Source organism: Pithys albifrons, chromosome 8, assembly GCF_047495875.1.
Source record: "Pithys albifrons albifrons isolate INPA30051 chromosome 8, PitAlb_v1, whole genome shotgun sequence".
In the NCBI taxonomy this organism is placed as follows: Eukaryota; Metazoa; Chordata; class Aves; order Passeriformes; family Thamnophilidae; genus Pithys; species Pithys albifrons.
The window spans coordinates 16609953-16636357 of NC_092465.1; the positions used below are offsets into that span (position 1 = coordinate 16609953).

General features: G+C 57.9%; 2 protein-coding genes across 3 annotated transcripts in view; both read right to left on the reverse strand.

The window, feature by feature from the left end:
- Positions 1-1495: 1495 nt before the first annotated feature.
- Positions 1496-11221, reverse strand: IHH (Indian hedgehog signaling molecule). Its single transcript, XM_071562338.1, has 3 exons — positions 10771-11221; positions 5181-5442; positions 1496-2157 (listed from the first exon to the last, which is right to left on the reverse strand). Exons 1-3 carry the CDS (start codon positions 11071-11073, stop codon positions 1496-1498), a joined length of 1227 nt encoding a protein of 408 aa, XP_071418439.1. The 5' UTR covers positions 11074-11221.
- A 4885-nt stretch (positions 11222-16106) lies between these two features.
- NHEJ1 (non-homologous end joining factor 1) overlaps positions 16107-26405 on the reverse strand; it is a 44685-nt gene continuing 34386 nt past the window's right edge. Inside the window, exons 6-8 of one of the 2 annotated variants that reach the window (XM_071562251.1) lie at positions 17218-17335; positions 16870-16973; positions 16107-16562 (exon numbers count right to left, since the gene is read on the reverse strand). In XM_071562251.1, coding sequence (XP_071418352.1) covers positions 16215-16562; positions 16870-16973; positions 17218-17335 — 570 coding nt within the window. In that variant the 3' untranslated portion in view covers positions 16107-16214. Of the gene's footprint in view, positions 16567-16869; positions 16974-17217; positions 17336-26405 lie in introns of both variants that reach the window. The other variant, XM_071562252.1, reaches the window with a different exon arrangement.

Here is a 26405-nt window from a genome sequence, read left to right on the forward strand (position 1 = left end):
CTCTCACTTCGTCCTGGACAACAATTACCAAAAGAGCTGTGCTTTATAATAATCTTTAAATAATTTCTGCTTTTTGTTTAAAAAAAAAATCACCCCCCCAACCAGACAGCTCCCCCCCTTCCCACTCCCATCTCACCCTGCACGTGCCCATGCTGACTCTCATCTATGGTACATACAAAGAGCAGATAAATAAATAAAGATGCCTGATGCTGCAGAGAGGACATGGGTCACAGTCCCTTTCAGCCCTCTCACCTCTACTATTGGGGATCTAGGAGATGCTCGGGCTCTAGCTAGGACTTGGAGAAGCGGAACTGTGGCTGCAGGTCTGATGGGATCCCTGCCAGGTCCCAGGAGTGGATGAGCAGCAATGAATTTCCCTGAGGGTTTGGGGCACTGGTGGGTTGGAGAGGTCAGGTCAGGCAGGGTCTGAAGCTTGAGAAGGCTTTTCAGCTTTGCAGTGGGAAAGGCTTTTGGGCTGAGCCAGCTCAGAGTGGGATGCTGGGAAGGCAGGGGAGAGACTGCCTCCTCCCTTGCCGCTTTCTTTCCGCAGGCTCCAGCAGACTGGGGCTGCAGCCCTAGCTCTCCCAACCCCTGCTCCTACTAGTGTATGCCCATACCTGGCTGACATTTGCACCATCCTGCCCATGTGCCTGCCTCCACCGGCCCTTCTTGCCAGCCAGAGCCCCCCATGCTGTCACAGCAGTCCCATAGGCATGCCCAGCTGGGTGACTACAGAGCTGGCTTTGGGCAGAGCTCAGCATCCCACTCCCCAGTCTATAACTCCAGTGGCATTTGTGTCACCAAGTCAGAGGTCTCATGCCAGAGCTGTGACAGTCCCTCCACCCCTGCCCATGCTTGGGCACCCCAAACATACAGGGGCTTGTTTTGGGTGCCCCCTGCACCTGGGCTAAGGGCAAGGCACAGTCCCAGTACCTGGATCATTACCCCTCTCCCATATGCCATGTCCCAGAGGTGGAAACAGCATTGTCTGCCCTCCCACCCAGGCTGCCTAGCAAAGGGCCCTGAGGACCCTCTCCCAAAACCTCCCACTGGGTGCAGACAGGCTGGGAGCCCTGGAGGAGCAGCTCTCTCCTCTTTCTGCTCCCACTCCTCTATCAGACCTCCATCATTAGCTAATTTGGCATTTGCATACACACACATCACACACACACACACACACACACACACACACACACACACACACACACATAGCAGCATGTGGATCCAGCTGGGGCACCACCATGGCCCAAGGGAAACCCTTCATTGCCATCCCTCTGCCCCCAGGAACAGGGGATAAGGAGGGGGGATTGGGCATGGAGTAGGCAAACCAGGGAGCCTTGGTGCCCCCGACCAGAAGGTGGCTGTCCTTCAAGCAGGCAGGACTGGAGGCAGCTCCCCATGGGCACTCAGCTTTGGGAGGGGGTGCTGGCCCCTAGTGAGTCACCCTGCAGCCACCACCTCCATCAGCAGTGTTGGCCACAGCTGTGGTGCACCCTCAGCTCTCTGCCCAGGGTACCCCCAGTGGGTGGAAGCTGTCAGGGGGCAGGAGCAGCCTGCCCAGGCAGTAGAGCATCCCTGAGTACCAGTGCACACCATTCCCCTGTGCCCCTGGCCACCCCACCAGGCTGTGGTAGAGCCGGAGTGGCCAGAAGGCCAGCTGTGCCAGCTGTTGCTCCTGCACCAGGGCGAAGCAGGAGGCCACCACACCATTCACCACAAGTGTCCCATGGCGTGTCAGCGGGGCATAGGCTCCCACATCCCTCCGGTCCCTCACCCCCACGACTTTGGCAGGCTGCAAGCTGCCTCCCTGTGCCACCACCAGCACAAAATGTCCAGGACGCACAAGGCTGGCAAAGACGGGGCGGAAGTGGGCGGTGGGCGCCGAAGCATTCTCCGCCACAAAGACCAGGTGGGTGGGCGTCAGGACCAGGCGCCGGGGTGGCTCCTGTGTCTCGATGACATGGAAGGAGGTGAGGGCATGGGGCTCCTTGTCCAGGAAAGCCAAGAAGTCACTGTAGGTGGGCCTGCCTGCCACATCCATTGCCAGCACTCGCTGGCCTGGGCGCAGTGCCCACAGTGGTGTCTGGGCACCATCCTCCAGCGTTGCCAGTGCCCGCCCAGGAAAGCAGCCCCCTGTCTTCGCAGCGGCCGAGTGCTCTGCACAGGGAGAGAGAGGACAGGAGGGTTACCCATTAGCCAGACCCTCAGCATCACCCTTCCACAATGCATAGACACTTTCCCAGGCTGCCCTGCTTTGCTTACCCAGCAATAACCCTGCCCTGGCATCACAAATGTGAGTGTGTCCCCTACATCTCCAGCCACCAATCCATCCCCCTAGGTACCTGGTCCCCCAGCCACCATGTCACTTGAGGTGGCACTTGGGGACTTCAGCATGGTAGCAGGGCAGTGGGACTGCTCTAAAGAGTCAGGTCCCAAAACCCACCTGGCAGGTGGAGTGGGATACAACTACAGCCCCAAATGTGCCAGACAGGGCCAGGGGCAGCTGAAGCTTAAAAAAGCAGTGGCAGAGGCCTGAGCCAGTGGCAGGCTTAGAAGCAGATTGCCTAGTCTTGGTCTGCATACTGACAGCAACCCTGGTCCCTGCAGTGCTGGTCCTGGGCACCACCTGGGAGGCTGCTACAAGGAACACTGCAGGATGCAGTGCCCTTCCCCAGCACTGCACCCCTCCACCCCATGATGCAGCACTGCTCCCTTCTCCCACCAGCTCAACCCTGCATTGCTGATGCCAGCCAACCCCCTTCTCTGGGTTGCAGGGAGTTTTCACAACCTGTGGCCATCATCAGGCAAAAGCCACCAGTCTCCTGGGTAGGGTTTTCCTAGTGGTTGTCACAGGGTAAAGGACTCAAACTCTCTGGGGCTTGTCCTCTGGGATGGTGGCGCAGCCATCCTACCCTTCCCCAGATGAAAAATGCAGTAAGTCAATAAGTGTCACCAAGGTCACATCCTGGCACTTAGCAGGGGAACCCTGGCTTCCCAAGGAATGTTGCTTATCTACCCCAGCAGCCCTGTTCCCCCAAGTCCCAGCAACCCCCATTTAGTGTTTATATGATGTCCTCTCACCATCTGTCAGTGGCATCTCACCTTAGGGTCCTGGTCCTAGCCCTGCACAGTTCCATCCTTGAGTTCTAAACCCCTCTCAGGACCCTCTCCCAGCTCGCTCATCTAATTCCTGAGTGTCCTGACCCTGATGGCACTGCCCCCATCATTCCCCAGCTTTGGGCAGAGCCAAATCCCAGCCCCCAGGCCCATGAAGAGAGGCATCCATCTCTGGGACAGAATCCTTTTATTGCTCAGATGAAGTGCAGCTTCCATCCTGTCCTTGCCTTGAAGGCCAGGTCCCAAATCCTGCACCCTGCATCTCCTGGCAGGTGGCAGAGCTGTGAGGAGGGTTTGCAGAAGCGTGAGAAGGGCATCTGGCAGAAGTGGAGAGTATAGGGACTGGACATGGAGGGGTATCTTGGTGCAGGAGAGGACCCAAGGAGACACAATACATACAACAGGCCATGTAGCCATCCATATAAAAATAAAAGCCGTTTACTAAGAGGCAGGGGCAGCCCGGCTGCCCTCTGTACACAGTTCTGGGAGGATCAGGATGTGTACCCCACAGACTTCACCACACATCCTTGGGTTGCCTGTGGCCTTAGCGATAAATATGGGACCTGAGGAGCCCTGATGAGCTGCTGCAGAATGAAGCGGATATGATCGGCCTCTAGAAGCCCTTCAGGGCCTCAGTTTGCTGCTTTGGTCATGGCATCCCTCTTTGGTTGAGCAGGGTGAGCATCCCAGGATTCAAGAGCATCTGTCCTGCTCCAGGGGCACAGCCACATTCCTCTGGCCAGCCCCAAGGCTCTGGGGCCATGGTCCTTGCTTCAGAGCCTGGCCCCCTTCCTCCGGTCAGCTCCACAGGGTGCCCCGGGACACGGGAGCCCTGGTCCTTCGCCCATGTTTTGTCCCTCTTCTTCGTGGGCGCATCACTCCCTCTCTGCGGCGCGGTCGCCCCACTTCCATCGGTGGCTGGCGTTGCGCCCGTCCTGGCATCAGCACGGGGGAGCGGGTCAGCGCGGGGGGCCAGACTGTCGTCTGGGGGTGTCGAGCCGCTGGCTGCGGGCTAGGGCAGTAGGACAGGCAGAGTGCGGTGGGAGCCGAGCCCGGGGACAAGAGGCGCGGAGCAGCACCGGCACACCAGCCCCGGCACCGCCGCGGCATGGCGTGCGGCACACGTGTATGCGGGCACAGGTGTGGGCGTGTGTGCTGGCACAGCCCTCTGTGCCTGCGTGTGCAAGGGCTCCGTTGCAGGCATGGCGCTGCGGCACGGGAAGTCTGTGCATGCAGCCGCCGAGGTTTCCTCTGTGTCCACGCAAGCCCACGCACAGGCAGACCCCTCCCCTGCTTGTCGCGACACGGGCAGTAGCACAGCTCCCTCCCGGCGGTGGCCAGTGCCGTGCGTGGGGCGCTGCTGCCCTCTGCAGCCCGCAGCCAGCGCGGCCGCTACGACTAGAGCAGCGTCCCGGGCAGGGCTCCTTCTTCCCGGCCTGCGGGGGCCTTGCATCCCATTCAATCCCCTCCTGGCCACGGGCAGCTGAAAGCAGCTCCCCTCCCTGCCACCCCTTGCACCGCACCAGCGACGCTAGCACCCCTCACAGCACCACCCAGCTCTGCTCTCCTCTGCTGATGGTGCTGCACAGCAAAGAGCTGATCCCTGAGTACCCTGGGGTATCCCTGCCTGGCTAGGCAGGGATGGACAGATGCTGCAACAGCAGAAACTCAAGAGCAGGCAGCCAGTGGAGGAGAGCAGGGCTGAATAAGGCTGAGCATGGGCATAAGGGACTGCAAAGGCAGAGGCATGAAGATAGACACAATGGGCAGACTAGGGGCACAGGCTGGGGGAGAAGGAGATGTGGGTTGAGAAAAGGAGGGGAGTAGAGAGGGTGGGTCAGGTTGTAGGTCTGCAGGAGCCAGATGGGGAATTTGCCCCATGGCACTGCTGGCCATGGGTGTATGACTCATTCCCAACCTGTCTGCCCCTGACAGGTAAATCAGGTTGAAAGAGCCAACACCCCCCATAGAAGCGCTCCACCCAGCCAGCCAATATCCCCAGGCATGCTGCAAGAGGAGGTCTGCCCCCTGGCTCTGTTTGCTGCCCCCTACCCCTGCCTTACCTGACTTGACAGAGCAGTGGATGTGTGCCTTCGACTCGTAGTAGACCCAGTCAAAGCCAGCCTCCACAGCCAGGCGAGCCAGCATGCCATACTTGTTGCGGTCCCTGTCCGAGGTTGTGATGTCCACAGCTCGGCCCTCGTAATGCAGCGACTCCTCTGAGTGGTGCCCATCTTCGTCCCAGCCCTCTGTCACCCTCAGCTTCACCCCTGGCCACTGATTCATGACAGAGATGGCCAGGGAGTTCAAGCGGTCTTTGCAGCGCTGTAGGGCAGAGGGGCAGAGTGAGTAAAAGCTTTTTGGAGGGAAGGGTTAGCTGTCTGCTTGGCAGGTTGTATCCCACCATGCTTCCATTAAGCCTTTTTGGGCCTTCAGGACCTTTGGGGGCTGGTCCAGCAGAGTCAAATGTGAGGACGTGAAGTACCTTGTCTATCCTATATCCTCCAGACTCCATGCAGTGTCTGGTAACACTGTTTGGTAGAGGGGTGTGCACGTCAACAGAGTACCCTTCTCCTTTCTCTCTCCCTGTTACAGGCTCATTTAAGGCCTGTTAGGCAGCACAATCTAGGCTGGGCTGAAACACCCTCTCTGCTCACAGGACAGCTGCCCTGTGCTAGGTTTACCCCAGGGGTTCCCATCTGACAGGAGGAGGATGCAGGAGCTTCAATCCTGCTGCCTCCTAACAGGGAAGATGTCCCAGGATCCCTAGAACTGTCCCCAGGCACAAATGAAACAACCTGCCCCACTCTCAGCACAGCTCTGCTTCGTATGGCTCCTCAAGTCCTGAGTAACAAGGGCACATCACTGGGCAGCCTCACAGCTTCATCTTCTGCTCACATGGGAAGTGCCAAACCTGTCCAAGAGCTCTGTTGTGCTGGAGCAGAAAGGATATGGAGTAAAGCCCCCTTCACCTTTGCCCACCAGAAGGGCTGAAAGGCCTGGTCTGAAACACAGCAGCAGATCTTACAAGCACCAGACCTGGTGGCCAGAGATGCCACACAAGCAAGGTAGGTACCCTGCCTCATCCCCCTGCAGCGATCCTCCCCAGCAAGCAGAGGGATGCCAGCCTCAAATGCCTGTGCTGCAGTCCTTCCAGCCTCGTCCTGTACTGTCCCACATCCCTCAGCCACAGCTGAAAGTCAGTCAGGGACAAAAACTCTGTGTGCTTGACTTGCATAGCTACAGCCCACACTTCTGGTGCCTTGCCCTGCTGCCAAAGGAATGGAGGAGAGATAGAAAAATGTAGCAAAAAGCAATATGGGAGTTTCTACAGAAAGCCAGGTGAACAAAGTAGGGCTGTACGGCCTGGAAAGGAGATGCTGTGAGGTCCTGAAGAGTCCCATAAAATCAAGGAGAATCATGCATAAGGCCACTCCTGAGAAGCATTAAATGAAATGACTGGACAGCAGCTTAAAAAACAGCCACAAGTGGGGATGATGCCCAGCTCAGTAATGGAACTCCCCACCATGGTATGTTGTGGGTCATTGAGATATAGTCACAGGAAGCATGAGCCAAAGCTTTAAAACCTGATGCTGGCTACATCCCCAGGCTCAAAAATTTCCCAGCACTGCTTCCTCAGGGAGCTGCACACTCAAAAATGTAGGCCCTAATCCTATCCCTTATGCCTATCCCACTGCTCACATTCTGGGAAGGTGGGTGCTGCTGTTCTTGGGGAAACCTGCTTGCAAATGGTAGGGTCTGGGCCCTGGGAAGGGCAGTGTCAGGCAGGCCTTTGCCCCACATGCGGTCTGCCGTCATCCTATGGCTCCCTGGGTGTGGGGAGATAAGACAGGAAGGTGCTGGACAAACAGTTTGCTAGGTGAGGGGAGGAGGAAGAGGGAGGGGAGTGACTTTTGTCCCCATCCGGCACCACCAAGGTGCCACTTTGCACATGGCACAAGCTGGTCTCAAGGCCTCCATCCACAATGGGACCCTGCAGTAAAGGGGTTCAGCACTGGAGTCAGTCAGGGAATCCCCAGAGTACCCCCATATCCCTCAGACATCATTCTGAGCATCCCCTTGCTGCCACCAACCCGCTCTGGGCACCCCTCCTGCCTTCACTGCCAGCCATTCTGTCCTCCGGGGGCACCCTGCCCACACAAGAACACTGAAACTCTCCAAGCCTTTTCCCTCAAGCAGGGACAGCATCAGGCAGAGCCCCCGAGCACCCTGCCCCCGGCTCCGCCGGTGCCATTGGTGGCCACCAGGTGTCAGAGTGCGGGCAGGGATCGGCAGGGACAGGCAGGGAGCAGGTACCAATGGACAAGGACCAGACAGGCACAGGTAGGTCGGGGAAGGAGCAAGTACCAACGGATGTGGAAGAGGCACGGGTGGGCAGTGCAGCAGGGGAAAAGGAACAGCCATGGATGGGCAGGGAAAAAACAACTATGAGGGACCAGGCAGGGATGAGGAAAAGTAAGTAGGGAGCAAGCAATGATTGACAAGGCTGAGCAGATGGGGATATGCAGGGAGCAGGCACAGGAGCCAGGCAGAAGACAACAAAGGGCAGGGATGTACAGGGATGGGCAAGAAGCAGGCAGCAATGGTCAGGGAGCAGGCATGGGCAGCAGAAAATAGGTAGGTATGGGCACTGCCTGCTACCTGCATAGACAGGTAGGCAGGGACCAAGAAACCCATAAATGTGGGCTGTCCACAGGGTTTCTGTTTGATGAAGGCTGCAGAGAGGGCACAATTTGTCCTTGTAGTGGTGCAGATGACTGGACACCCCTGTTCACATGCAGGACACACAGATCATACTGAGCTTGTGGCTCTGCTATCCCATGCCCATCATGGTGAAGACTCTGAGGATGTTCTGCTGAAGAGAGCAAAGAAGTTCTCCCCATGGCCCCTTTGCACCTCCCTTCTAGTGTCCAGACTGGGGACAGAACTATGTCCTATGGGGCAAGCCAAACCCCTTTAGGGAAGGCAGCAGGTCTGGAAGGAAGGGTAGAACTCCAAGGTGGGGTACAGTCAGAACGGACGTCAGGATCATCTCAGAGGAGATATGCAGGACAGTCAGACCACAGTCTCAGCAGAGGTGTTGTGAATGGAGTGTACTTGGCCACAGCTATCCCCATGTCCAGAGCCTGGCCAGGAGAAGGGGTGTCCTACTAGCATCTCCTCCTGAAGTGAGGTTTCTCCCAGATGAAGCCAAGAGGCCCAAGGAGACCCATGAAGCCATGGAGACCCAAGGTTTCCATGAGAAAATCTTCACCACTGCAAGGTCTGGCACTATGCTCTCCATGTCAGTTGGATGCAAGAGGGGATGGCTGGAGTAGGGAGAGGCTTACAGTAGGGACTCCATGGGGGCAGGTGACCCAAGACATTCCTGGGCCAGGCTGCTGGGGAGAGGTGAGGCGGGCTCTGCCTCCAGCCTTATCTTAGCACCTCCGAGTGGGACCAGCGAGAGCAAACATACTGGAATTCTTGAGGAAGATGAAATGATAAAGGAAAGGCGGGCAGAGAGCAGCACTACCCACTCCTCTAAGCAGGCGGCATCTTCCGGGTGCCTGGGACACCCAGACCCTTGGACTTGGGGAAAGAAAACAGGTTTGAAGTGAGTCAACAGCAGTAAAAGCCAGTGCACTGGGGGAAGGGACAAGGAGTTGGGTCAATGGCCTTTCCCAACCCATAGCAACACAGGACATGGTGCCAGAGTCAGCGTTCCCACATCTGGGGGCATCTCCCACAGTCAGGGGCCACAGGACAAGCCCAGATGGCTGTGAGAATGACAAGCTATGAGAAACCATGCCACATTCACAGTAAGGGGAACAATTCCCCACACAACTGCCCAAAGCACAGTGGTACCCATCTAGGGATAAATGTATAGTAGCCAGGGACCCTGCTGGAGTAAGAACCCTCATTTGGGAACCTCAAAAAGACAAGGGAGCTTCCAGGTACTCTGCCAACAAGGCAGGAGTACAGTGGGAAATGTTAGGCTGACAGGTAGGACATGGAATCCTCCCTCTCTCAGGGGTGCCCAGGAGCACTGGCTGGGTTTGGGCAGGTGGTGGGAGCACTCACAAGACAAAACACAGCCAGAAACACTCTCCTATTTGAGCAATATGATGTCACCCACTTGCTGGATGGACTGACCAGAGTAGCTCATTACTTCCTCAAGTATTCCTAAAGCTGTTCTCCAGGGAAGACAGGCTTCAGTCAAACCCAAGGGCTCCAGTCACCAGCAAGCACAACTTGTGCAACTTCCCAGTCTCAGTGCTGCTTTGCAGGGGATCCTCTGCTACAGCCTCCAGCCTGAGAACCACTCTGGACCATGGTACCTGCCCTAAGGTACCCGCTCCCAGGGCACATGGGGTTGCAGAGCTGTCAAGCCAGCACCCAAGCAGCTTCTCCTAATGTTATCAACACCTCAGTTAGAAACCATAGCCAGAGCCTTGCTCAGTGCCTACCATCACAGCCACTCATGCTCACCCACAAGCCAGTCACTGACTGGGGGGATGCAGTGGTCAGAGGGGCAGCAACAGCTCCCCTCCACTTCCCCCAGGAGCTCACTCAGGCTGTAACCCAGTGCTGAAGCTGGTAGCCAGGTTTCTAAGCAAGGCTGTGCGGCTCCTTATCTGCATTCCTGAAACCCTCAGGCATTCTCCTAGCAATATTAAAACATAGAGTAACCTTCATCCAGCATCACCCTCCCTTTTCTGCCGTCTGTTGTGTTGTAACCCCCACCAGCTTCCCACTGGCCCAAGGGACTTGCAAGCTGTCTGCAGTAACAGGTTGTCCCTGTCTCTGAGCACAGCAAGTAGTCCCCATCAAGTACCCCCACCATCCCACTCGAGACATGCAGGAAGAAGGGGCACTGAGGGGTTTGGTGTCAGAGTGGGGACAAGGTCAGAAAGCACTGCTGAAGCCTACTCTCCTCCCTGTCAGCACACTAGGCTCTGCTCTGTCCCTCGGGTCCAACAGGCAGGCTTCCTGCTCTGTCAGTGGACAGGCAAAGCAGAGGGTCCAAGGGCAGGATAGGTGCAGTGGTGCAGGGTGCTGCTCGACCAAGGAACGGCGTAGCACAGCTCTGCCGGCTTGGGGGCATGTGGTACGATGCTGCCAGATCAGGGGTAGTGTCGCATGGCTTAGGGAAACCCAGGCAGGCTGCTGCCAGTTTGGAGGGCAGGATGCTGCTAGCTCAGGGACTAGCAGACGAGGGTTATTAGGGGGAAGCAGTGCAGGGTACTGCCAGCTCGGGAGGCACAAGGGCACACCTCGGGGTGAAGCCAGACATAGATGCCACAGGCTTCAAGGGGCAGTGGGGCAGACTGCTGCCATCTCGGGGGACAGGAGTACTGCTGGCTCCGGGAGCAGGTCGCTGCCGTACCAAGGCGCAGCGTGCTATCCGACGCGTACAGCGCAGCCGAAGTAGCAGAGCTTTGCAGAGCCCGGCGAAGGGAGATGCTCTAGCTGTACGACCGACAGCCCAGGCCGGGCACCGGGATGCCCAGGGCAGGACAGGGAAGCCGCAGCGCCGGGTGCTGCTACTCGCAGTGCCCCCGGAGAGCGGGAAGCAGGGCGCTCCGGGGCGGCTCCAGTGCCCGCAGATGCCCGGCGCGGGGGTGGAAGTGGGCGACGGCAGGGCCGTACCTGGGTCATAAGCCGGTCGGCGCCGGTGTTCTCCTCGTCCTTGAAGATGATGTCGGGGTTGTAGTTGGGCGTGAGCTCCTTGAAGCGCTCCGAGTTACGCGCGATCTTGCCCTCGTAGCGGCCGCTGGCCCCCAGCGTCTTCTCGGGGACGTTGGGGCTGAACTGCTTGTAGGCAAGCGGGATGAGCTTGCGGGGCGGGCGGCGGCGGCTGCCCACCACCCTGCCTGGACCGCAGCCGCGCACGGCCGGCGCCAGCAGCAGCGCGCACCCGCTCAGCAGCAGCAGCAGCCGCGCCGGCTTCATGGCGCGCCGAGCGGCCCCGGGGCGGCCCGGGGCACCGGCGGCTCTGGGGTCTCCGCTAGGCTCACCCGTCGCTCCCGCCGCCCGCCCCGGGGCTCCCCATGCGGCACACAGCCGGCGGGCAGGTGCCGGTGCCGGCAGCGGGGCGCGGCGACTGCCCTGCGCGGGTGCGCTCCGGCTGCCCGGTGCGGCGGGCTGGCGTCGGCCCGCTCTGAGCTGCTGTGGCCCGGCAGCGGCAATAAATAGCGAAGGGCCGTTTGTTTTGGCAGGCGAGCTGCCGCTTGCGGGGCGCGGGGCTCGGCGCTGCCGGAGCCCTCCGCGGTTTGCGCCGCGGCGGTCAGCGCGGCGGGGCTGGAGCCGGAGCCGCCGCTGCCGCTGCCTCTGCTCCCCGGCAGGAGTGAGAGGGGAAATTGAAGAGATCCGGGACCGGGAACCGCCAGGACCGCACCCTGCCCGTGTCCCAGCCTCCCAGTGCCCTCCCTCTCTCGCCTCCTCCCCGTGGAACCTGCCCCGGGCCGTCCGCAGCCTCCTCCCCCCTGCCGAGCCCCGCAGCCCACCCCGTCGGGAGTGCCCGCCGACACCTGCCTCCCGAGGCAGGCCCTCTGCCGCCCCGAGGTGCGCCCGACCCGCCGCGCACCCTTCACCCCCTTTCGCGGGGCGACCTGTGGGGGCTCCCTTGCTGCAGAGTGGGCGAGGGGTGGCACCCCCGGGGCTCCGGCCCCCGCCGCGCCTCCTGCTCGCCAGGGGCCCGGGCCTGCGGGCGGGGATCAAACAGAGCAGGGAGGCAGCTGGTTGAAATTTAACCACAATATTCTCGCTCCCCATTGTTTCCAGGGAGGCCCGATATTTCCACAACAGGATTATGGCATCTGATTAACTCGCTGAGACAACAATGAGGGGCTGGGATGGGCTTCCCCTTCTAGCTGCCAAAAGGGGAAAGTAAATATAACACCCTGATTTCAGGAGCAAGGGTTTGCAGGGCCCCCCCGGTTTCCCCCAGCTGTATGCTGGGGAGGGGTCTGGCACAGCTCTGCTTGCATCCCCTCTGGCTCCCTAGGATCTTCCCAGGTGAGGTAGTGCCTTGGGATGCCCAGGTGCACTCTCTCAGGTAAGTCCCCTCACCAGCTCTTCAGGGGGAACAGGTCACTCATAGGGATACACAGTGGACAGGCTTGGAATAGCCAGATATCCAGCTCTGGCTGCAGGACTTGCTGGTCTAAGCAGGACCAAGCAACCTAGGCAAATGAGATGCAGGCTGGGGATCCAGCAGAACCCACAGGCTTGGGATGCTGCTATCCAGTGGTCCCAGTAGACCACTTCCTTTCCAGGAGTTGCAGCAAAGTGCAGCTGGCCAGAGGTGTCTCCACTAGGTCTTCATACTCAGTAGCCATGCTCCATCAGGTTTTTGTAGTGGTTTTCACATTGGGTACCCAAAACCAGTGTCTAGAGCCTCTTTGAAGTCGTGTCACTGTACATGATGGTGGGGTGCAGATGTTCCTGCACATGATGAAGCAAGAGTGTCTGGCAAGCAGCCCCAGGCCACCCCACTTCTATATCTTTTCAGGTGATCCTTCCAGTGGAGCATCCTAAGGGCATCAGCAGAGAGGGCAGAGGGAATGTGCCACAGCATCATGCTCCATCCCTGCCCTTGGCTTCTCAGGGCTCCAGAAGGGACGCAGCTCTCTGTGCATCACTGTCACAGGAAAATCCAACCCTGTGCACCCTAGATTAGGTCCACAGGATCCTCCAGGGTGGATTATACTCCCAGTGAAAGGAATAAGCTCAGCTTCCCACTTTGCTCATCACAAGGGACTGTGGAGAAAGATTATCTGGGATAGTGGTACATCTGGGGGCTACAGCACCTCCCCAGGTAGAAGCTCCCCACTGGGCTGCCAATGACCCAAACCCAGATCTCCAAATAACCTCTGCAGCCTGCTAGCATGCAGCATGCATGTCACACACCTCTGTCTCCCTCCCAGCAGCTCCAGGCTCACAGCAAGCAGCCTAGCCCTCCCCTCGATGGTAATAGCATTCATGTCCCATGGAGGCCCAGGGTGGAAGACAGAGTTCAGCTTGCCAGTGACAGCCCCAGCACCCTGCATGGTTCTGGCCACAGCAAGCAGTGACAGTGTCCTGTCACTGGATGCAGAGTTCACTATCTCTCCATGTAGCATTCCCAATGTCGGGCAGTGTCCCTGCCAGCCAAAGCCCACTGGCATATGGGGCCACCTGGGACAGGAGCCGCAGGCATGACAAAGCAGGTAGAGCTGGGTGTGTAGGGAGGTGGTTGCAAGATGGGACAGGGTTGGATAAGCAAGGGGTAATGGGGGAATTTTGCTCCAGGAGGGAGATTCCTGCTCAGACAACTGGTGGAAAGGGATGCTTGCTGCTGCAGCACTAGGTCACAGGGAGGAATTACCTTCCAGTGGAGGTGGGGGAGATGTGGCATTCATCCCTGTATTGCACTGCATCTCCCACAACACTCAGCCGCTCCCAGGAACCACCGAGATGCCTGGTCACCACACACTGCTCCTGCCTGCATTCCAACTATGCACCAGTCCCTCTTTCTTCTGCCCCTCAGCTTTCTTCACCACCGCATCCCACTGTCCCTGCCCCGAGTGGGAGTTCAGCATCTCACAGACCCCTTGCTGGGCACCCAGGCCTGCCCAGAGCTGGGCGCTGCGCCGAGCGAATGGGCAGCAGAGTGGGGCCGAGCAGTCTAGGTGGTGCTGTTTCTCTATTTTTGCACTGGACGGGTTTGGGATTTTCCTCTCCGTATTCGCTGCCTTGGTCGTCCTCTCTCTCTCTCTCTCTCTCTCTTTTTTTTTCTTTTCCTTTTCTAAAAATACTTGACAGCGATTGAAAGGTCCCTTTAATCGAGGCCACAGAGCCCTTATTAAGGGCACGGGTCGGGGTGCTGGGCCGTGCCCAGCATAACGGCTTCATTAAACCCTGCGAAAACTAATATTTATGGAATCAAATTTATGGAGGCCAAGGCCGAACTTGTGGCCTTTAATGTGTGTCGGGAGCTCAAATCCAGCCGGCTCCAGGGAGGAGGGGGTGGGGACAGGGAAGGAGACCCCAGCAGGACAGGATGGGACAATGAGTAGTGACATTCCTTGGAGCTGGCGACAACCCTTGGCCAGGGAGGCACCAGGTGCCCCACACTGGAGTCTTGGGGGCCAGGGTCCCTGCGGTTCCCTGGGGGGCATTGGCAAAGCTCTTTTTCCTACTGTCTTCATTTTCCTGCTTTTATTTAGCCCCCATGCATGCTCCTGCATCCCCACCTTCTCTTGCCTTGGGAACAGCATGAATGGAACAGGATCCGTCCCAGGTCTTTACCCCCACCTGATGCCCACTGGGGTGCTTGTGCCTCCCATGAGCACAGGCTGCAGGGCACCCTATAGAGGCTTACTCTGCAGCAGGACAGGGCTCATGAGGAAAATCCCCGAAGCATCTCTGGGACTGGCTCCCCTGAGTTGAGCACCTCAGGGAGAAGCAGAGACACAGTCTGGGTGTAGTTGGTATCTCAGATGACCCAGGGGTGCAGGTGCTGGTTTGCACCACCTGCTCTCCCTCTACAGAGTCCATCAGTCACTGGCACAGCCAGGTTGGGAATGTGTCCCCTCTGCCCCTCCCCGTGATGTCTTCTCGTACGCAAAGGGGACCAGACAAGCCAGATGCCCTCACTGGAGTAATAAATCCTCCTCCTGAATGTGCTGGCATGCATGGGGAAGCAGCACAAATCCCAGAACCAGCAGGGAGCTGAGGGTCATGGCTTGCAACAGAACAGCTACCGGGTCAGGAGATAGACCCCACATGAATGGAGCATGAGTTGTACCAGGAGATAACCTGGTGACAGAAGACACAAGAAACAGAGAGCTGCTAAGCTCCTGCTGCCCCAGTCATATCCCCTCAGCTAGTAGGAGGACCCTCCCTGGGAAAAAGTGCCCAGCAGGCAGACCTAAAGCTGCCAAGGTAAGATGCTTGCAGATGGAAAAATGCAGAATATGCAGCTATGGCTGTGAGCACAAGCTCCCCATCCCATGGCTTCTCCCACTCTGCCCTGCATGCTGCTCCCTCAGAGAGGAAATACAAAAAGCAACTGGTTGCACTCAACCTGGGACTCATCGACTGTGGCTCAGCAAAGGCCCTTTCATTCCCTTTCCATAGACACAGGGGCTGCTCTGGATGTTTTTGTTTCCTTGCTGCCCACAAGAACAGGCAGCATGACTGCAGCTGGCCCAACCCCAGAGAGCAAGGCAACCAGGGGCACAGGTCCTTGCACCAGGAAAGCAGCACCAGGGGCTGGAGCCTGCCTGCTGTCTGGCTCTCTGCCTGCTGTTTTATGCCTTTGCTTGGGCACAGGGATGAGGTCAAAGTCCCAAAGGAAGCATTTGGACACAAGGGCTGGAAGAGGAGAGCAGGAATTAATGCACGGATGGATGAATTGGATGTGAAGAGGCAGAGGTCGTGCTTTGTGTCCAGGGAGTATCTGTAACCTGCTCCAGGGCTCCTCCCAGGCTTGGGAACATTTAGTGCATTAGTGTTTTAGTTGTCTCCTGCTCCTTGGAGGCCAAAGCATGGATTAATACCATATCATCTGCCCAGTAACCACGGTGGAGGTGTCTGCAAATGTAGGCTGCCCCTCAGACCAGCCAGGCTGCCTATGCCAGCCTGCTTCTGCAAGGGCTTCACCTGGCTCCAGGCACCAGCACATGGTGTGTCTCCTGATGTGGGACAAAGAGAATGTGGGTTCCAGGCCCCTCAGCATGCTGTGCCCCCATGACCTGAGCATCCTCTTGTACACATTCAAATCCACTTACTGCTGCTCAAGGTGAAGCACAGCATGGCATGCGAGCTACCATCCTGCACCACAGCAATGAGCTGCCGTCACTTCCTCACTGTCCAGAGTTGCTGCAAGCCCCTGGGACAGCAGGACCGGCCTGAGGGGGAACCAGCAGCATCAGGGGTTACACCCTTCCTGGACACTATAGGCCCGGTGGGACAGAGCAGGAGAGGGAATCTCACCCAGACACAGCCCTTTATTGAAAACCCACACAAGAGCAGACAAACCCTACAGCTTAGCCAGAGCCCCGGCTGTCCCACACCTACTGGCAGCATCCCTCCCACTTCTCCCAGGTTCAGCACTGTCTCTGCCATGAGAAGGAGCCTGGGCAAGCTCTGCACCAGGGAAGAGTTAAAAAAGCTGTTTCCTGAGGCACTGTTGAAGAAAGGAGCTCCATCTCCCCAGCTGGAGGCACCTTGGGACAGGACCATGTCCTGGACAGGGTCCACCAGGAGACGCAGGAGAAGAGGTAGAGGATGCTTGTGTGCCAGCACTCCCTTTCTTGGATGCTGGGGGTAGCAGAGACCATCTTGAGGGGGGCAGGGGGGAGGGGTGGCAGCAACCTTTCAGCTGAAGAGTCCCTTTGCCTTTTTTGGCTTGGCTTTGGCTGTAGGCAGCCGGGGCTTCTGAGATGGGGAGGAATCTGGCTGCAAGCAAAGAGAAGGTAGGGTCAGAACCCCCTCAGAAGGCAATGTCAGGGTCATGCAGGATGGATGCACGTGTGCAAGCAGTGACACTCCCATCATCTCTGTTGTGGGAGTGGAAACCACACACCCATGTGCAATCACACACTCCCCAGTCAGGGGGCATGGGGTAGGATAGGCTAGGAACCAAGATGAGACCCCCAGCCCATCCTGAAGAGGCACAGGGCTTGGATGACAGGAGGGAAAGGAGGTGAGGGCCCCATCCTGCCATTGGTACAGAGAGGCTGTTTCTGCAGCTGTACTCACCGTGGTTCTCTCATGGTAAGGTGTTGTTTCATCTTCCTGGGATGGAGGAGGTGGATGGAAGTCCCCTGTGGTTTCAGCAGTGGATGCCAGGTCTGCATCATCCTCTGGTACCAACAGAAAAGACGCAATTTTGAATTGAGATGTGGGAGCATGGGGCATTGCCCAAACCCACTCCAGGAATTTTACTTGGGCGGAGGAGCTCTGCTCATGGGGGAGAAGCAAAGGGAGAGACTGTTGCATAGGGTGAGCTGCACCTGGGGCCACACTCCCCTTTCCTTAGATATGGGGTTCAGCCATATGTGGGACAACTTCATGTCCTCCCCATCCCATAGCCAAGAAGCTCCTCACCTGAGCACTGCTGTTTCTGAGCCTGCTTGGCCTCCTGCTGTGTCACTGCTGTGTAGAGCTGCTGCAGAGCAGATGCAAATGCCTGACCGTCTCCTGCACGGCAGATCTGGGGCAGGCTCTACGGGAGAGACCAGAGGCACCATCACCCTGCCAGGAAATCACCTGCCAGGTCACCCTGCTGCAGTGCTGCTGTGGGCAAAGAAGGGGCTGTGCCTCCCTCTGCCTGTCAGGCTCCATCTGTTTCACCCCACAGACTGCGGCATAGCTTGAGGGAAGAGCCAGCTCCAGCACTGGGTGGGATGTGGCTGCTCCCCAGCTGTGCACACACACATGCACACACACGTGTGTGCATACACCCGCACACCTGCTCCAGCCAGTGGGCTGCCTTTCCATTCAGAGGCAGATTGCAGGGTCTTGAAGGTCATTCATGAAATGCCAGAGATGAGATCGCACTGGAAGGGCTGTGGCTTCACTGGCTGTAACAGTGGAGGCAGCAGCTTGCAGACATGGACAGTGAGCCTTGGGTAGGAGCAGGACCTTGGTAAGAGGTGGGAACAGGTAGTCCCTTCCTGCCACCACAGCCTCTAGCATGTCTATGTGTGCAGCGCAAGACACCTCTAGTGGCCCCATGGCAAGTGAGGGCAATGTGACAGTGAGACAAGGGGTGCCCGGGTTTGCTCCCAGTTTGCCAGGACAACTCCTTCCTCCATGCACACATTTTTATTCCCTCCAGACTTGACACAGGGAAGCCCCTCTCCTCTTGCCTGCACCCCCTGCCATCTGGATGCCACCTTTACCTGCTGGGCCATGCCAATGCACATGGGAGACCTTAGCTGGCAGGCTGGGGAAGTGCCACACTCCACTAGGAACATAGCACAGCTCCCAGAGAGCAAACAAACATGTACAAGGCTGGGAAAATGTGTGTGTGCCCTGGAGGGGGTGGCTGCAGGGGGGGTGTGGGGCACAGTGTGGGCGTACATGTGCAGGTGAGTGTGAGCATGCTGACATGCATGGACACCGTGTGCACAGTGGTGTGCAGACAAGCATGGCTGGGGGTGCACGCGTGGCTGGTTGTGTGTGTGTGTGTGTGTGTGTGTGTGTGAAAGGTCTGCGCACCAATCTCTGCCCTGCTCCACACCCAGACAGCAGAAGAACAAAGTGTAATAGATAAGACAGGATCCTCTCTGGGCCAGGGGAGTGGGGAGGGGATGGAGACACTCAGACCCACTCAAGGCCAGAGTCCAAAGCCTGACCCCAGCTTCCTAGTGGCAGAATGGGTAGGCTGAACCCTCCTCGCTTCTTCCTGCCAAACGGGGTGGGAGAACAGGGCTGATGCCAGGACGGGCTTGCTGATGCCCAGAAAGTCTCATCTCTTCTGCTGGAGCTGTGGGCATGAAAGGCCCCTTAACTGTAGGATATGCGTGGCACTGGTGTCTGCTTTTTGACTAGATGCTATACAGGTCACCTCCTGTGTCCCTACGGACTGTCACAGGAGAGAGCGATACTCTGGTCCCAGCGCCCTGCCAGCATCCCTATGATTGCTTGCTACTGGGCAAGCACACCTCTCAATGCCTCACTGCCCAGCCTCCAAGATGTGAGCTGTGCTGGCCCCTCACAAGGTCCCAGAGAGGAGAAGGAAGAGGGATGCTGGATGCTCTTGCAATGGGTGTCTCACCCCACAGGGCCAGGGTTGCACCCAAGGTTGCAAAAGCAGCATCAGAGACTGGGAAGGCAACTGTACTTCAAAGGCAAGAGAGGGGCTGGCAAGGGGTGGCCGACACAGCCCAGATCAAAGGCACAAGCTGGAGTCATAATTCAGAGAAAAGCAAATACCAGCTCCCAGGAAAGCCAGGAATGGGAGTGAAGTGAGCAAAGTGTACTAGATAGTGTTGTTTGGGTCAGTGCCCTGAGAGGGCAGAAGAATCTCCTGCAGAGCTAGACAGCCCTGGGTGCCACTGCTCTGGTGCCCATCCCCTCTACCTGCCAACAAGGGGGCTCTGGGGAATACCAGGCCAATGGGACTATGCATCAAGGTGAAGGGTGCTGCCCATCCAGGATGGCACCTGGGATGTGCCTCAAGCCCCAGGGCTGCTCAATCTGCTCCTCTTCACAGCATTCAGGCAAGGATGTGGGCAGAGTAGCTGCTCGCACAGTGCTCAGCCCCAGCTGCCAAAGCCAGTACAGTGTCCTCATGGTGTTCCTGGGAATGGGACAAAACATCCTTGCAGCCACCTGTTGTCCCCAGGACCAGCACACATGCACCCACTGAGGTGGCACCCTAGGGAGGCCCTGAGAGAAGGGTGGCCAGCACCCCCGGGGTAGATGGGCATCTAGGGTGGCACAGGGGTCTGCAGGTGCAGGGCACCTGCTACCCACGCTTGTGGGAAGGGCTTAGCTTCAGCAAGCCCAGGGTGGAATTTGGGAGTCAGCGGCCACTTCCTGCCGCTGCCCTTCCCGGCGGCTGGAGCCCGCGGGCTCGGGGCCATAGGGCGGCCAGAGCTGGCCCGCGGCGGGACAGGGAGGCTGCGCTTCACGGCTCCGGAGGGAAATGGGTTATAACCAGAGCTGGAAGCGTTTCCCTGCAGAGCTGTGACTCAGCTGGGAGCGGAGCGTGTTGTGCCAGCCACCGGCCACCTGATGGCCTCGGAGGCTGAGAGGGACAGCGAGGTGACCCTGGAAGGGACTGGATGGGGGACAAGCCCTGGCTACAGATTACTTTCTCCTTCCTCCTTGACCCACTACTCCAGCACATCCCGAAGCTGAACTTCACTGCAGACAACTTTTCCCCACTGTAACGTCAGCCCCGGCCTCTGGTGACTTATTCTTCCCTGATTGCCCATCTCCAGGATAAACACGATGCCTGAAGTCTCCGGAGAAGCACGGGCAGAGATCTGGCAGCTGGGGGAGTGCTGTTTGGGTTGCTCCACGGGGCTCGCCAGGCATGGGTGAGCGATGCCTGGGGAGCTGGCATGGCTTGTCCTGCCTGTTATGACTACCTGGCCACAAGGCCAAGTGGAATACCCCAGTATCAGGAGGGACTCAAGGCTACGGTCGTCTCATGGGAGGCTCTGCAGCACACCCTGAACTCAGATTAGCCCAGCCAGGAGGGGTGCCTGGCAAAGGGGGGCAGGTGAAGGGGAGCTGACCTCGTGCTGGGAGCAAGACATGCTCACTGACAGCCCCACAGTGTGGAGGGGTATCTCAGGGGGAACGGGGCTGAAGTCTCACTCAGTGACCCCCCCATCCCAAGAAGGCTCTGCTATAGGGCTGCGCCCCAGTGTGGACAAGCAACAGGGCCAGTAGTGGGCAAAGTACAGCATCTATCTCCAAGGCATCCTGCCTTCACCCACCTCTGCTCAGACTCCCTTCACAAGAGGCCACATGTGATGGCAATTTGGATGTTCTCTTGACAGCAAGAGCAGGAGAATGTCACCCAGCCCAGCACCACACCACCAACACAGAAGCATCACCTTTCTCTGGCCCAGGACTAGTTTGCAGGCAGGCTAGACTGTGCTGGGCCCCCACACTAGTGCCAAGCACCAGAGTCTAAATTGGTCATGCTCAAAGATGGGGAATGACCCTTTCATTATCACACCAGACGTTCAAAGCGGTTACCAACATTCTTCACTACAAACCCCACATTCCTATTTTTTAATATATTTTTAACTGGAAAACAGAGCGAATGGGGCCTGTTTGGAAATTACAGCCTGGCTGCTGCGGCTTGTATGTCAGATCTGCCCACATTCCCGTGGCCAGCCTCAGCACATGCTCCACAGGGGCACACTTAATAATTCCTGCCGGGGACAGGAGCCAAGGGGTGTGGGCCAAGGGGGGGCATGGCTTCCCCAGGCTGTCACTGCCAGTAGGCTCCATGGAAGCGGTGTGGTGGAGCAGCAGCTCAGGAATGGCAGACTGGCTCTCCAGCAATGGGCATGGCTGCTGCCACACTGGCAGTGGCAAAGTCTGGTGATGCTGCAGCAGTTCATGGTGGGCAGGGGAAGAGCTCCATGACTCCCCTGCCATGAGCTTTGTGCATGCTCCTGGGGATGGGGCTGGCAGGGCTTGCTGGATCTGTGCTGGGCATCTCTGCCCATGGTTGTGCCAGTGTCAGTCAGGCTGGGGAGGGATCCACTCTGGGATCCAGATAGATACTCACCCAGCCTCTGTGAGTAGCACTGGACCAAAGGATCCCAGCAGAATCTGTTTGCAGGAAAATAGATGGAGAGGGTTGAAGTGTTCCCTTCCAGCTGGGATCAAGGGCAGGGAAAGGTGAGGTTTATCCCCATGGTATGGAGCAGGCCACATCAGCCTGGTGTCTTGCTCTAATTCCCTGGTGGGGCAGTGACCTCTCTTCCAGGGGCTAAGCAACCTTCAGGCACCATGAGGTGCCCTCCATTGATCACTGATGCCCTTTCCCAGCTCCTCCAGCTCTTAGATCTGCTTGTGCACAGTCATCCCAGCCTTCAGCAGTCCTGGGGCACCATGTACCCCAACAGCAGGTGGTTAAAGGACTGAACTCCCACAATCACTGTCCCCAACACCCCCTGCCATGCAGCCCCAAGGGAACATGAAGCAGCAGCAGCGAAGAGATCTGGCGGTGCTGCCAGCCCGCCTTTGGAGCAGGCACAGGCAGGATGGCCAGGACTTCACAGGCAGGCAGCCAGGCTGAGCACACCTGGCAGGAAGCAGTGGTGCCGGCAGGGGAAGGCAGCCGGTGAGCTGCTGAGAGGTGAAGGGGTCACTCCGGGAAAGAGCAGATGGTGAGGCCAGGACAGGCGAGCACCACAACCCAACCCAGCCCAGCCCAGTCCGGCACAGCACGGCACAGCACTCCTCCCAGTACCGCTCTGGCCCTGCTGCAGGCAATGTTTTCCTTTCCCCCTGACTTTAGGGGCCTTTCCAGCAGGCAAATGTCAGGCACATAAAGACCGGCACTGTGAGTGGAAGATGGAGCAAGAATGCCTGTCCGTGTCCCTCCATAAGTGCTGTCTCACACTTCATCAAGGCAGCCTTTGCAAGTGAGGCACACGCTTAACAACCAGCAGTCTATGCTGGCTGGTGACCGCAGCAGCCCTGCCGATCAATACTCTTTTCTTTCTCCTTGTGCTGTTTTTGTGGCATGGGTTACAGCCTTTCTTGCAGACACTGAGCAGAGGGGTGTGGTGGCAGTGGGGGTGCTGCATTGTGCTGCCACCACACTGAGGTGATGCTTGTCCCCTGCTCCATGCAGCGATGCTGGGGGCAGTCCTGCCCCTGCCCTGCCCACCTAGTCCTGCATCCTATTCCCGGGGAAAAATCACAGGGAAAGGAGGGTCAGCAGCAGGCAAAGGTAGGGCAGGAGGTTGCAGCATCTCCTCCTCAGACGTATGAGGACCAGTCCTCCAGGACCATGACCCTCCCTGGGTCTTGTCAGAGGGCTGGTGAGGGGTTGAGGGATTCCAGCTTCCAATCCCACTTGGAAAGAGGCCATCCTGTCACGCTGTCCAGCAAACCCATGGGCAACCAAGTCTTCCTGCTGCCCAAGTGCCAGTGAACTCCCTGAAAAAGAGTAGCATCCAGCACCAACCTTGCCTCCCTGTCTGGGGGATACTGGAAGATGCTGGACCTTGCTGCCCAGGGTCTGGTGGCAGCTGATGGTGGCAGCTGCTGATGGCACCCCCAGCTCCAACCTGACCATAGGTACTTGTTTTCCAGTCCAGGAGCCCCTGGGGCAACAGCAGGAGAGCCTCTGGGCAATCTGGCATTGGATGCCAGTTTGGCAAGGGAGCTGGACAAGGAGGATGTCCTGAAGAGCAGCAGGTCCCAGCATACCAGGACTAGTGAGGACTTGCTGCTGGCTTTCAGCAAGGCAAAGTCACAGGCTGATGGCATCTACGGTCATCACCTCCATCAGCCTGGCCCATCATCAACACAGGCTGCCTTCTCCAGGGTCAAGACCAGGAGACATAAAGACCTGGTGGCCAGCATGCCTCCTGGCCCAGGGAGCCAGCTCACAGACCCCTCTTATCTGTGAGGAAGTTGCGTGGCTCATATTGCCTTGTTATTTTAGGCTGACTTGGTGAATATGGACACATCATCCAGGCTTATTATTGTAGGGTTCCTCCGCAAAGTGTGCCAGCTCATGCAGGTTTATTATTGTCTGCCCAGGAAAGCTGGACACATTGCACTGGTCTGTTATTGTAGGGTTGCTCAGGAAGGCCAGCCAGCTCATCCCAGCTTGTTATTCTTGCATAGAGCTCATGGGGGGCTGGCCAGGAAACTTCCTGCAAAGTGGGGTGACGGAAAGGGAGCCACACCTGGTGAATCATAAGGATGCTGTGTGATGATAAGGAACAGTGAGGGGTGGGATCCAGCACCTCGTCTCCACCCAGCAAGTATAGGCCACTCATTCATGGGCACAAACACTCAGGGCTAACCCCTGGGACCTGTGGGGCATTGGGGCTGGCAGAGGCACCAGGAGTGTGGGTCAGGACTGGGAAATGGCAAAGCAGCCCTCAAGACCCCTTGAGAAACAAAATCTGGGGTTCACAGGGGGACAACAATGGGGATGCTGCACTCAGTTCATCCTTAACTCCAGCATATGAGGGATTAGCTGAGCTAACAGGGCCCAGAGCGGAAGTTGGGGCTGAGCCAGGTGGGATTAGGGGCTTTGGGGGGAATCTGGGTGCGTTCAGGACCAGGTTGAGCAGGAGGCAGCTACTCCACCCTTGTGGCTTTACAGTTTCTCCCAAACACAGGTGCAGCTGCAGGGGCAGCCCCTGGGGATGCTGCCCCATTGTCACCTGAAACTGCAGCAGGAAGCATTTCAGTGTGGGCAGGTGGGCAGCAGGGCTCACCGCTGGGCTGCCTCAAGTGGGTCCCCAGGCACATGGCCCCAGCAGGGTTGGCCCCAACATGCCCCAGCAGCCCTGGCACTGACACTGGCACAGCCACTGAGTCACCACTTCCCCTTGCTCTGTGACAGAACGTGTTTCCCAGGCATGGCAGCCTGCTGGTGTCCCTGTGGGCAGTGCCCAGCTGTACCAGGTGCCCAGATGTACTCCAGGAAGTGCCCAGCTGTGTTGGGTGCCCAGGTGTCCCCCCAGGCAGTGCCCAGCTGTTCCAGGTACCCAGGTGTCCCACGGGCAGTGCCCAGCTGTGCTCAGTGCAGATGTTGGTCCCCAGCCAGGCACCAGGACTGAGTGTCAGGCAAGCTCTCTGTGCACAGCAGCGGTAGCAAGAGGCCAGCCAGCCCTGCAACCACACAGCCCCTTCATTCATAGCAAAAAATAGCCCCCTGGGGTGTGGTCCAGCCTGGAAAAGCCCCCTCCAGCCCTGACCAGCTCATGTTTATTCAGTATGGGGGGGGACACGCTGCCCTCTCCCTGCTCCTCAGCCCCATGCACCATCTTCCTGATAAATCAGCTGCTCTTGGACGTGGTTCCCTGAGTCCCCCCTGGCCAAAACACACAGGCTGGGGTGGGGAGGAAGGTAAAACCTTAAAAAGCACTGCGTTTGTCTCCAGAAGGAGCAGCCTCTGGTGATGTCATGTGGCCACATGAAAGGGACTCACTGCCCAGGAAATCCACAGGTCCATGATCCATCAGACAAGCCAGTGATTCTTCAGTGGGCCAGGAAGGAAACCTCAGGGAGCCCAAGCCAAGCCTGCCCTTTCCTTGGGGATAAAGCCTGCTCCCAACCTCATGGCCCTCCAGGATCTCCAACCCGGCTCCATAATCACTCTGCATCCCTTTCTCAGCATCTGCAATTCACAGCAGACCAACCTCTCTCTGCAAAATGGTATCAACCTCTGCCCTACAATTCCTGGGCATCGAGCCCCTCGCCATAGACTACCAGCATCCTAATCCCTGCTTTGCAGCCTCCAAAGTCTGGACACAGACCCCAGATCCTTTCTCTCTCCTGGTCTGGGCAGCAGCACCCCCATTTCCATGGTGATGCCTCAGGCTGGGAGTGGCAGGTGATTTAGAGGCAGGCAGCGCTGCCACAGACAGCGGGGAGGCAGCAGGGCAGGGGGTTCTCTTCCGTGAGGGATTACGCTGGGGACAGCTGGAAACACACAAATGCAGTCCCCACAGCCTCCTCCCCAAGAGCTAGCCAGGTTCTCACTCTGCTCTGGCAGGCATTGCAGAAATGGGCTCAGAAACCAAATCCACTGTTTAGGGCTTTCCCTCCTCATTTCCCATAGGCAGAGAATGCAGCAGCTGGACTGATAGGGAAGATCTGCCTTCCTCCTCCTCCCTAGGCAGGAGACACTCTTGGGCTCCCATCCAAGCAGAGGGTCCCAGCTGTGCACCCCAGTCTGCCCTGCACATCCCAGCCCCTTCATGGGTCCTGCATCACAAGGAAATTGCTGACAGAGCTGCCTCTCCTGCCCCATCACCAGCTGCAGCCCAGAAGGAGCTGAGTGCCAAGTGAAGATCAAGGGTGGTTTGGACTTCACGTTCCCAGCACCTCCAATGCATGATTTTAGGAGGCCGCAAGCAACCAGTGTGTCCACCTGCAACTTGCCCATGGAGACACACTCCTGCTCCACCCCTAACTCCATCTTTCCCTACACAGGTGCAAAGTGACAAGACCCTCTGCAACCCCAAAGGTGCCTGGGGATCAGTGTGTACCCCAAGCTCATGCCATGGCACATGGGGACATTGGCTGGGAAATCCATGGTGGAGCAATGGGCACAGGTGTCTTCACAGTGTGGTGCCGGGGCTCTTTGGGGCCGGCTGAGTGGTGACAAAGGACCCTGCGATTGAAACCCTCTGCCCTCTAGCAGAGAGAGGGTCTTTGCAGAAGGGCCAGCTCTGAGCAGACCACAGCCTGGGACATCTAGGATGTGGGGCATCTCCATCCTGCTGGTATCCAAATCCATCCATGATAGCACTGGGCTCATGAAGGGGACAGGGACAGCGGAGAGGAGATGGGAGCCCCCAGGGTCAATGCAAGGTTCTCAGGGCTGTTCCCACTCTCTCCTGAGCCTGGGGTGGGATGTTTGGTCCTACTGTCCCTGTCTCAGTGAAGAGAGGGGACTCAGTCTCTGTGACTGTCAATCAGGCACTTTTCATCAGAGCTAAAAATGCACTCGCAGAAGGAAAACAAAATAAAAACACAAAACAAAACAGAGAGGTGAAAAAATTCCATGATATTTCTCTCCTGTGAATCCCCAGAGCCAGCAGAGAGGTGAGAGCCCCCAG

Bases quoted from the DNA above. Each gene is read 5' to 3' on its own strand.
- IHH (XM_071562338.1), bottom strand. From the start codon at position 11,073: ATGAAGCCGGCGCGGCTGCTGCTGCTGCTGAGCGGGTGCGCGCTGCTG. The intron at 5,443-10,770 runs GTACGGCCCTGC...TCTGCCCTACAG, and splicing joins CCGACCGGCTTATGACCCAG to CGCTGCAAAGACCGCTTGAA. The intron at 2,158-5,180 runs GTAAGGCAGGGG...CTCCCTGTGCAG, and splicing joins CCACTGCTCTGTCAAGTCAG to AGCACTCGGCCGCTGCGAAG.